The sequence below is a fragment of the Gambusia affinis genome, linkage group LG01 (assembly GCF_019740435.1).
Source record: "Gambusia affinis linkage group LG01, SWU_Gaff_1.0, whole genome shotgun sequence".
NCBI lineage: Eukaryota > Metazoa > Chordata > Actinopteri > Cyprinodontiformes > Poeciliidae > Gambusia > Gambusia affinis.
In genome coordinates, this window is record NC_057868.1 from 11570523 (window position 1) to 11581868 (window position 11346).

Consider the following 11346-nt stretch of genomic DNA (forward strand, 5'->3'; position numbering starts at 1 on the left):
CTGAAAAAGCTTACTGCTAAATTCAGGTGTAGTGAGCTAGCTTAGCTGTTCGATGTGTAGCTTTTAATAGAAATTAAACCCTGTAGTAAATAGAGAAAGATAATTCAGTTAAAATGTTGTTCTATAACTACAAAACACTATGCTACATTTAGAACACTTTTAAATGAAAACTTTCCCTTATTAAATTTTTTCTTTAAGTTATTTCACAGTGAAATCTCTAACATTCAGAACACCCCATAAGCCAGCCGCTAGCATGGGTTCAAGCTGTTGGTCACGTGGGTAGTTTCCGGAGCTTGTGTTAGCTGTGCAGCAGCTGTGCTCTTGAACAGACCTTCGTTTTTCACTCGCGGGTAAATCTTCACTCTTTTCAGGTTGCGACTCAATTCTTCTGTCTTTCAGTTATCTGGCAAAGTTCCCACTTGCCATGCATAGCTGGGTTGTTCCGTATTTTCTCTAAGAATTTGCTCCGTATCTGCGTATAACATTTCAAGCTGCCTCTGAACTGCAGCTAAAGTAACAGCAAGCTCCACACACAGAGACAGGGGAAACGTCCCGCGGGTAAGTGTGAAAACAGTAGTTTATGTTGATATACGCTATTTTAGAGCTAAATATCTAGGTAGCCGTGTTTTCAGATACATTGTTATGACTTTTTAGCCTGTACATTGGAAACTGGAGTAACTGTTGCCTTGTTTTGTCCAGTGGCGTGAGTGTTGTGGTTTTCTCCCACCACGGCACGTCCAATGAAAACGGCGGAGCTCTTTTGTGTCACAGTAGAAAGCTATGTATGTTAAATGCCGTTGTAGTCTTTATAGACGTGGAAATAACGCTGCTTGCGCTCTACAATCGTGTATGCAAATTTCATTTAAAAGTCTAAACTAAATTATCCTAAACGCTCAATTTTCGCTCATGAAACTAGTAGCGCTGAGGCTAATTGCAGTATTGGACTTGCGCCGCTTGGGGTGCTCAAGTTTCTCAGCTAACTAATGAACGTCGTTACCAATGTGTTAGTATCTCTTTCCAGCCGAATAATACAACAAAGTTGGGACATAAGTGTTTTTCGTTTGTAATTATTATTCACTAGAGGTTTTATTTGATAGATCATGCAGTGTAGTCTTTGGCGCATATTTGCATTTGTTGTCTTTTCTATCTCGAAGTCGTTTTACCGAATATAATCTTTGCTACTTAGCTAATTAATAGCTGCTCGAAAACTAGCTGAAATAAGTTGCCAAATTGCTCTGGCAACAAGGTAGCTCATAAAGCTTTACTTTATAAAGCATATGTTCCTTATATCACCCACAGCATATTGTTCATTCTAAGATATTTTATCTTAGACACATTGTTTATTTTATTGATTCTAAATGTTTGCAGAATGGAAGAAGAGGGTGACAATAAGTCGTCTTTTGTTACTAGTCTGGATAGAGTGGAAAAGAAGAATGACGTTGAGTGTAAGATAAAATGGACCCAAGAAGAGGTAAGTAAAAATATCTTGTTGGTGGAAACGTCACTTTTATTCTCCGCTCTGTGAGATAATGTGTATTAAATGCCTTCTTTCTGATATGCAGGATGAAAACCTCAAAATCCTTGTCACTAACTTTGGAAAAAAGGACTGGAAAACCATTGCTAGTTTTTTACCAGTATGTGCACCTAGAAGCAAAATCAGAGAGTAAAACAAAAATCTTAATGTCAGCCAGGTTCAGTCATGTTGCAAACTCCATAATATTTCCTGATATTTCCTGACAGGGTCGAACAGAACTACAGTGTATTCTTCGCTGGAATAAACATCTGGATCCTGAATTAGTGAAGGGACCTTGGTCTAAAGAGGAAGATGAAAAGGTGGGAAAGTGAACATGAAATTTGTTACAAACTGGAAATAGTAATGAGGTTCTTGAGCTTTCACACCAAAAAGATGGATTGGATTTCTCTTCTAGAAACATAAATTAAGTTCATGTTCTTAACCCATGTTTAAAAGCCTTCTAATTACACATTTTAGTTTAGTTTATCAATCCTTTATCAGTTATTTCAGACAGATTCATATTGAAGTTGAATGTAAAAACACAACAGTTATCTTTCTGTCGGGCTTCATTCTTTATTTCTTGTGGAAAATGCAAACGGACCGTGAAACAGAACAGTAAAAATGCAGATCACTATAATTTGGAACGGGACAGATTTGGTCTAGAATGTTTGACTTGCAGTCTGTGTGTACAGATTCTAATTCTATCTACCATTCTATATTTAAACCTACACTGATTTAATTTTGCTCCTGCTTTTTTTAAATTTTCTTTTGCTCATGTCATGCAGATATTGGAGCTGGTGGATAAGTATGGTACTAAAAACTGGACGACGATTGCCAAGCATCTAAACGGCAGGCAGGGGAAACAGTGTCGGGAACGCTGGGTTAACCACCTCGACCCACTAATTACAAAGGGTATCTGGTCTGCAGAAGAAGACCTCATCATCTACAAAGCCCACTGCATTCTGGGTAACCGGTGGGCTGAGATCTCCAAGCTGCTCCCTGGAAGGCGAGTCACTTAGTTGACACTGGTTAATGGCTTCAAATTTAGTATTAATGTTTGCATTTTGCGAATGCAGACTCAGAAGCTAATTTATGTTTACAAACAGATCTGAAAACTCTATCAAGAATCATTGGAACGGCACCATCAGACGCAAAGCCGAGATGGGCTTTTACAAAGGAGTATCTGAAACAATTTCCATTGACATTCAGCATTTTACGGACGGAGAGGTAAAGCATTTTAAATCAGCAAATGCTTCACAGAGCTATTCATGTTCATTTCCGCTCATAATAAAAATATTGTTTGTGATTGCGAAAAAGCTTCTTGATTCTTCATTTGTGATGTGTGTTGTGCCCTAGGTGGACTTCAAATGTGACGTTGTAATAGACGCTGATCCAGTGACGCCTGAACTAGTGGTAAGCTTTATTTCAAACATCTTTATGTCAAGACTCATAAGTTCTGTTTACACAGTGAAAGGTTTTGTGTGTTAAAAACATACAGTTTGTTTTACTATTGTCTCCTGTGTACAGATCAAAACGGGAACAGAGAACTCGGATGTTGCGAAGCAGCAGGAGTCTGACAAAGTGAAACCAAAGGCAGCTGTTCAAACTCAACCCACTTCAGCTCCAAGAAGAGACGTGTCCTCCCCCTGTCCTTCTCTGTCCCGCATTTCCAGCTCCAGTCCCAGCTCTGTTGTCGCTCTTTCAGCCACGCAGGTGGACCAGAAGAAGTTTATCGAGGCGGCACTGAGGATGATTGCTGAAGACATGCTGCCACTCAGGTAAGTCCATCTGCTGATGACCCAATGTTGGATTAAATCAGATCTATACATTTCTTTGAGGAAAAGAAACACTTTCTGTCTTGTGTCCGTAGTTTTGTTGAAGGTGCAGGCTTCAGGTCATTAATGGGCACCATCTGCCCTGAATACAACAAACTCTCCCAGCGCATCATTGGCCTTCAGCTCTACGAGGACGTAGAAAGAACCATCAAGCCGCAGCTCATCCGTGACCTCAAGCTTTCCCTCGCCAAAACCAAGAACAGTGAAAGTACCATACATGTGACCTGTGACCTGTGGGCAGGGGACCAGTCGAAACAAGCGGAGGATCCTATCCTTGTTGTCCAACTCCACTACATTAGCGAGTCTTGGCAAATTCGTCGTCCAGTCGTCGCCTTCCGCCACCTCAACCACACAAACCTCAGCATGGCGGTGGCCAGCGAGCTCGAGGGCGTTCTGCTGAGCTACGGCATCTTCCCTCGCCACATCGGCTACGTCCTTGCCAACCAGGCCAAAGAAACCCTAGCTGGAAATAATTTGTTTTGTGACTGCAAGATTGTGTGCTCCTCGAACCGGCGAGAGCCAGATGGAGATGACATCCTGGCCTTTCTGTCAGAGAAGATGTCTGAGTCAGAGGCCCCGTTTTCAAAGCTGCAGATCGGGACCAGGAACACGTGCGTTGCCAGATCTTTGCAGGCCGTGATCCGGGACGCCCTGAAAAACTCCAGAGTGGTGGAGAATCTGCTGTCACAGATCCACAATGTGGTTGCTTACTTCAGGAGCAGTGCCTGTTGGAGCGAGGTAGGAGAGCTACATGGATTACATTTTTTAGATATATTTTTTTATGTATTTAATGCAACTGCAAGTTTAACTGATACATTCATGTTTGGACAATTACACCTGAAGCAGGGCGGAAACAGTTAATTTTGATTTAGTAATCAAATAATTGAGAATACAGACTCAAAAGAACATCAACCTCAGAGTGGTAATTACCCATAACTGCACAAAAAATATATTTTGCATTTAGGATAAAACAAAATCCCATCTATAAACATCTTCTACTCGAAACTCCTTAGGTGGTACAGTTGTAGCTTCACCTGGTTCAAATTCTGTAAATAAAAATCTCATATTAAGCACCTTAAAAAAACCTACTTATTAATTGGCAAATTCAAAGATAATCAAGAGATCAGCCATGCACTGTATTGATGTAATTGAAGCAGAAAGGGGTGAGCTTTTCACATGTTGTTAGAAATATTTATTTAGCGGCACATGCATCCTTTGCTACAAATGATCAAGCGTACAATTAATGGAATGCTATGTTATTGCTATGTTTAATGCTATGTCATTTTAGGCAATAAGATGTTTATTTTCATATTTAAAAAGGAAATTTATATGTATATTTGCATCTTTTAATGTGTAATAAAGGCTTAAGTGGTTAAATAAAAAAAATCATCAGAATGTGCCCATTTCTTTGATTTGATTAATCAGTAGAATAATTGATTACTAAAATAATCAATAGCAGCCCTCGCTGAAAGTAGTAATCAGCGGTCAGGACCTGCATATTCATTTAAAGTGCCTGGAAAGAGCTGTCCAGAGTTTAGAAGAGTCTGATTGTTGGGGGGGTTTTTTGTGAAGAGTTTTTATCAATCCACAAAGCACTCAAAACATTATGACAGGTTATTTTCCCCTCAGCTTGAATTTTTGGCAAGTCTTTTATTTTTAGCTCAACCTCTTTTACAAAAGCAAATCTGCTACTTTGCTTTTTTTCTCCCCCCCAGCTTTTATTGAAGGAGGGCAACGTGTCGCTATGTCCTTCCTCCACCAACTGTCGCTGGAACTCTATGATGTTATCGTTGCGGCGTATGGTGCATGAGACGACGTGGAGTATCATCATGACAATCCTGGCCCAGGCCCGCATAGAGGCCACCAACGCCTCGACCGCCCCACCTCTGATCATGGTGAAGAGGGAGCAAGTGGTTGATATTCTGGGACTCTTACAGCCTTTTGAAGAGGCTTTGCAGGTAAGCTTTTTGTTTGTTTGTTTTCTACTTAGTAACAATGTGCAAGTAGGTATTTGTGAAGAGATGGAAAAGAAAACATTGTTTACTTTCTTTTTTTTTTTTTTTTTTTTTACAAAATTCTCTCTTACAGCAAAACTTTGTATGTCCTAACATTTTGAATCTCAGGTAGAAGCATATGGTAATTATTGCCCAATCTTTTTATTGCAAATCCTGCCAGCATTTGTCCAGAGGAGAATGCTCTTTCTTTAAGTTATGCTGGCTTCCTTTCCAAAAATGTTAAATAAATTAATACATTACTGAAACATTAATTAAAGAGAAACAGAATTTCACTCATCCTTTGTGTCAAACAGGTGGATGTCTGGTGAATTGAACAAAATTCTTCTAGCAGCAATATAATAAAGAGTTAATTACCCAGTCAATGTGCTCAACATGTTTTGACCATGCCATTAATGTTTTTGTTTAGTAAATACCAATCAGGCGACTGCTGAACATAATTGGTTGCTCTGGATTTTTAGCGGTATGGCTGTAAACTTTGTGTTGGTCTAGCACGTAAAATCCAAATGCAGAACATTAACATTTTTCCCATCCTTGTTAAACTCAGGTTCTTCAAGGAAACGGAGTGACCATGCCTTTCATTATCCCCTCCCTCATTGGCCTGGATAAGAAGCTGGAAAACAGAGTGACCAACTACAATCACTTCTGCAAGGCCCTGCGGACGAGCCTTCACGGATATTTCCAGTCTGTGATTCACCAGAAGGAGATTATACTCGCTACTGTGCTCGACCCCAGAATGAAACTACAGGTACTCATTATGTCCATGCAACCCAGCAGACGTTATATAATTTGCTTTTTGGTGACTTAGGATGAATGCATGATGTATTAAAAGGCACTTTGGTGAATTCCAGTAGTACCTTTAACACAACAAAGTCACACCAGCTTCATCTTCTTCATTGTTTCAGCCATTTTCTGACGACGCTGCTAAAACCCAAACAGGGTTCCTAACTCCTCCTTCAAAGTCAGAGGCTCACAGAATCTTAGCTTCATTATTAGAAAACAAGACTGCATCAGCACCTGTTCCTGTGACGGAAACCAAGGACCAGACCCGTTCTCAGCCAATGAAGAAGCAAGACGGAGCAGAAGGAAGCCATGCTGACGTTAAAACAGAGGCATCTGCTGGCAGCTCTAATGAGAGCTGCGATGGAGTCAATGAAAACGACCTCAAGCGCAAGGCCATCTTCAGCTACCTGCAGCCTCCAGCAAAGACTATGAAGATTTCCGAGCTCGACGTGTATTTGTCTGAACCCATTTGTGAAAGCGGCTCCAGTCTTGCGTACTGGAAGTCGGCCTCTCAGTTCCCCCAGCTGCAGGATATTGCTAAGAAACTGCTGGCTGCTCCCGCCTCCTCCGGGGGCTTCGACCGGCTGTATCCAATGGCAACCTGCATCGTTAGGGCCAAGCGGAACCGCCTCCCATCTCACACCACTGAGAGGCTGCTGCTGTACAAGAACTCTGTGAAGGTCAGGACGGCCAGTCGGGTCAGTGGAGTTCCCAAACCGGCAAAGATGAAGTGATGCTTGCTCAGATGTCAACACCAGAAACCACCAAAGTTGCCACATTGCAGTAAGCAGACATCAAATGTGCTTGAATTCTGCAGATGTGTTCAGTTACTGTAAAGTTATTATCAATGAAATATTAATAGCTTATTTTTTTATTGCAAGTATTCATTGTTCAGGTCTGTATGTAGTTTTGGTGCACATAAAATACTTTTCAGTAGCACCATTTATATCTGAAATATGGTTTTAGATTTCCAACCTGAGAATATGCAGACTAGAAACCACTGTAAGAATCAGATTAAATTTAGATTTTAGATTCAGTTTAGATTAAATAGTTTCTGTTTTTCTTTAGAAAACACAAAGGAAACATGTTACTGCTCTTTCTGAATGCGACAAATAAATAGGAGTGACTGTGTTGCAAATAGAAAGACATGGATGGATGTAATAAAATAAACATATTAGGCATGGAAGAACTTTGAAAAATATATCTGATATGCATTACTGTTTCATATTTTCATGTTTACATCTTTGGCTTATACTTCCCTGCCATCATTTATGAAATGTTGATGTAGCCTGTATGCAAACTCCAGATTTTTGTAATAAATGTGTACAAGCCTTTGTAAAGCAGTCTGGGTAATATTAGAATTTTATTGTTTATAGTTTTTATATTAAGTTCAGCGGTCATGCAAGCTGACTGCAATGTTTGCAAATTTAATGACATTTAATCATTGTGTGTAAACAAGCAGCAAAGTGACCTTGTCTATATGAAAATGTGTGATAATGTATTTGTAGGAAATAAAGCAATGTTAAATAAAGTTTCTGTTTGGCAATAACTTTTACTGTGTAAAAACTCCAATTCTACAGTGGCTGTCCATAACAAGGCAATAATGTAACATTTCTGTAGTAGAAATATATATTTGCAATACCTCCCAGTGTAATATTCCAGTTTGGAGTTTTGGTCAACTATAAACCATCAACGCTATAAACGTATAATAATTTACCTTTAAAGCTACAACATGTAGCTGCAGAAATAAACAGATATTTTTGTACATATTAGTTTAAACTTACCGCAGTGACAATATGGAATGAGAAATAATATGAAAAAAATCGAGTTCCTCGCCTTCTCCCAATGCTAATTAGAAACAACCAATCAGAACCAGGAGGAGGGTCTTACAGCTGTCAATCATGCATGCACTCCTATTGGCTCTGATTGATTTTGGTCTCGGTGCATTTCTTCGGACAGCACTAGTAGCTCAAGGAGATTTTTTCACAGATTATCTGTCATATTGTCACGACACGGTGACTGTTTTAAAAAAAATAAAAAAAATATATATATATATATGTGTTTTTAAAACAGTCACCGTGTCGTGACAATATGACAGATAATCAGTTTTTTTTTTTTTTGTTTTACGAAAGTTAACACAACAGCTTTAAATCAACTTCTATTTAGAGTAAATTCTTTTCAGCTGCCATCTGTGATTGGTTGTGCGTGGCGTGACGTCGCACAGAAACAATGCGTCACATTTTACTTCCGGAGTCAAGATCCTTCCCCTCGCGTGGTGAAAACATGGAGGAGCTCGCTGCGAGCTCATGAGCAAAATAAACCAGTTTTCTCCTAATATCAGCGGCATAGAAGCAAAGAGGAAGGAACAACCAGGCGACAAGTTTGTAATAATAATAATTAATAATAAGCAACAGCTTGTTAAAAGGTTCTCAAAGTAGTGCAGCGTGTTGGTAACAGGGTCTTTCACCATTATGGCTCTGTACGTGACCGCCGCAGAGATCCTAGAGAAAGCCGAGCGGAAGCAGGGCGCCCTGAAGACTCTGGTTTACGACAGCAAGTTTCCGAACATCAAGCAGCTCTTCGCGCTGGTTTGCGAGGCGCAGAAGTTTTCCTCCGTTCTGCAGGAGATCATCGAGTCCACCAAGCTGCTGAAGCTCACCAAGCTGAAGATGCCCCTGGCCAAGGTGCTGTTGTACGACCTGCTGATTGGCAGGGGCCTGAAGTGCGGCGGCACCTGGAAGGCCAATATGATGAAGCACCGGCCCCGCCTGCAGGCGGAGCTGGCCCGCATGAAGGTGAGGAGGAAGGTCAGCAGGAACGAAGACCTCCTCCCTGCTGGGAGCCCCGCGGACCACCTGCCCAGGTATGTGCGTGTGAACACACTGAAGACCACCGTGGGGGATGTTGTGGACTACCTGAAGAGGGAGGGCTTCTCCTACCTGGGTCAGGCTGTGAGACTCGATAACTTAACCCTGAAGAATAAGGAGTTTGTGATGGACCTGCACCTCCCAGAGGTCCTGGTGTTCCCCCCTAACACAGACTTCCATGACCACTTTCTGTACAAAGCAGGTCACATCATCCTGCAGGACAAAGCCAGCTGCCTTCCAGCTTATCTGCTCCACCCCCCGCCGGGCAGCCACGTCATCGATTCCTGTGCTGCCCCTGGCAACAAAACCAGCCACCTGGCAGCCATCATGAAGAACAGAGGAAGGCTGTTTGCATTTGACCTGGATGGGAAGCGGTTGAGCACCATGTCCACTCTGCTACTCAGAGCGGGGGTCAGCTGTCACCAGCTGGCCAATCGGGACTTCCTAACAGTGGACCCTGATGATCCACAGTATAAAGATGTAGAGTACATCCTGCTGGATCCATCCTGCAGCGGTTCAGGTACCCAGATATCTCTGTGTAGAAGCGATTATGTGGCGAAATCCTAACTTGACCGATGCAAACCAAAACGTTTCTCTGTGGTGTCCAGGTATGGTGTGTCTGCGGGACGGCTCTCCTGCCGACCAGGAGGAGGAAAAGGCTCGCCTGGCGGCGCTGGCCTCCTTCCAGCTGCGCTGCCTGAATCACAGCCTCAGGTTCCCCCGCCTGAAGCGCCTGGTCTACTCCACCTGCTCCATCCACAGCCAGGAGAATGAGGAAGTCGTCGCCGCCTGTCTGCAGCAGAACCCCAACTTCAGGTACTTTCACCCTCTTCTCGAGCCATCAACACCTTTTAATGGGCTTTTTTTCCCCCACAACATTGCTTACTTTGTATTGACATTTTTCCTTTAATTTATGCATCTTCTTTGTTAAAAGTCCTCAAGGAATAAGTAAGCAGGTCACAACAGTCATTTTAAGTGGATTTAAAAGAGAGAATTGTATTAACTGATTAAAAGTTGGACGTGAAAGGGTTTTAATAAAAGATTTTTTTTTTTTACAGAGTTTGAACCAGGTGAAGCTAAAATATGACTCGAGGAGTTCGGGGTAGAACATATTTGCATATTTCTTTTGTATCTTGAATGCAAAATGTATAGATTTTTATATAGTTTTCGTTAACCCTAACTCCTGTTCTGATTATGTTGGGGGTTTTTTCAGCATATGGCCTTTTTTAGACCCTGAGGATACACCCAAGTTCGATTCCAAATAATGTTTAGCATGTTTATTGTGGGATTATTTTATTATTTTTCTTTTTTACGGTAACTTACTCTAGAGAGGGTGATTGCAACAATAAGCCACAGGCTGCTGTTTAAGTTGTATAGGAGACTTGCACAGAAACAAATACAGTTATTCCTGGATCTGGTACACTGATACCATTCTACATGGAATCTGGTATTTTGTGTAAGCAAATAAATCTATAAAGGATTTGGGGCTAAACCTTACAAAACAGCTTTTGTGTTTTCTCTCCAGGTTGGTGCCGCTGCTGGCTCAGTGGCCTGAACGAGGACAGGAGCCGCTCTCGCAGTGTTTAAGGGCCAGTACCACCAAGACTCTCACGCATGGCTTTTTTGTGGCCCTACTGGAAAAAGTTAGTGATGCTAGGGGCATAAAGGAGAAACCTGCAGTTCCAGTAAGGTGAATATTACACATTAAGCTTTTAGGAACTCTAAAAAAAAAAAGTCTTTGAGAAAAAATGTGTTTTTCTTCATAACTTTCCTTTCATTAGTCTGGTAATAGCCACAAATGAATTGTGGAAAATTATCACAGATTTGCTGGCGTCTGATTCATTTATTTGCTTTTCAATATTTAAATTTCGCCATAATATTATGTTTTTTTTCCCTTCTTCAAGACTTTCTTTTTTCTTTGGTTCATAAGCTGGCATCTCTTTAAGATAATCGTACAACCTGACTTGATGTTCTTCCTGTCACAGTGAGGCTGAGAGTGTTCCTCCTGCTCCCTCTTCTGATGCAAAAATACCTGATGCTACAGAGGAAAACTCTGACTGCTCGGATGCAGAGGAGATGCTGACATCTGCAGTGGGAGAAATCAATGATTCATCCAACAAGAAAAGGAGGAGAAAAAGAAAACGGAAGAAGAAGAAAGCAGCCAAAGCAGATTGACATTTGAAGTAAATTTTGTGTAAATGTGAAGTAAAGATAATTTCTTACTCAAGTTATTGCTCTTTGACTCGTTATTTAATGCTTTAAAATGTTTGTTTTATTAATGTTTTGAAGGGCTTTAGATATGTTTAACTTTGTCCAGTAGGGGATGGCAGCCATAT

At 41.1% G+C, this 11346-nt stretch overlaps 2 protein-coding genes across 2 annotated transcripts; both read left to right on the forward strand.

The window, feature by feature from the left end:
* Positions 1-163: 163 nt before the first annotated feature.
* Positions 164-7694, forward strand: mybl2a (v-myb avian myeloblastosis viral oncogene homolog-like 2a). Its single transcript, XM_044132220.1, has 12 exons — positions 164-558; positions 1369-1471; positions 1563-1634; positions 1741-1833; positions 2299-2519; positions 2620-2740; positions 2870-2926; positions 3041-3291; positions 3384-4086; positions 5064-5306; positions 5908-6108; positions 6266-7694. Exons 2-12 carry the CDS (start codon positions 1370-1372, stop codon positions 6875-6877), a joined length of 2676 nt encoding a protein of 891 aa, XP_043988155.1. The 5' UTR covers positions 164-558; position 1369; the 3' UTR covers positions 6878-7694.
* Positions 7695-8349: 655 nt separating this feature from the next.
* On the forward strand, positions 8350-11237 carry nsun5 (NOP2/Sun RNA methyltransferase 5). Its single transcript, XM_044132295.1, has 4 exons — positions 8350-9530; positions 9619-9826; positions 10536-10700; positions 10996-11237. Exons 1-4 carry the CDS (start codon positions 8615-8617, stop codon positions 11183-11185), a joined length of 1479 nt encoding a protein of 492 aa, XP_043988230.1. The 5' UTR covers positions 8350-8614; the 3' UTR covers positions 11186-11237.
* The last annotated feature ends 109 nt before the right edge of the window (positions 11238-11346 follow it).

Bases quoted from the DNA above. Each gene is read 5' to 3' on its own strand.
- mybl2a (XM_044132220.1), top strand. From the start codon at position 1,370: ATGGAAGAAGAGGGTGACAATAAGTCGTCTTTTGTTACTAGTCTGGAT. The intron at 2,741-2,869 runs GTAAAGCATTTT...GTTGTGCCCTAG, and splicing joins AGCATTTTACGGACGGAGAG to GTGGACTTCAAATGTGACGT. The intron at 3,292-3,383 runs GTAAGTCCATCT...TTGTGTCCGTAG, and splicing joins GAAGACATGCTGCCACTCAG to TTTTGTTGAAGGTGCAGGCT.
- nsun5 (XM_044132295.1), top strand. From the start codon at position 8,615: ATGGCTCTGTACGTGACCGCCGCAGAGATCCTAGAGAAAGCCGAGCGG. The intron at 9,531-9,618 runs GTACCCAGATAT...TGTGGTGTCCAG, and splicing joins TCCATCCTGCAGCGGTTCAG to GTATGGTGTGTCTGCGGGAC. The intron at 9,827-10,535 runs GTACTTTCACCC...TTTTCTCTCCAG, and splicing joins CAGCAGAACCCCAACTTCAG to GTTGGTGCCGCTGCTGGCTC.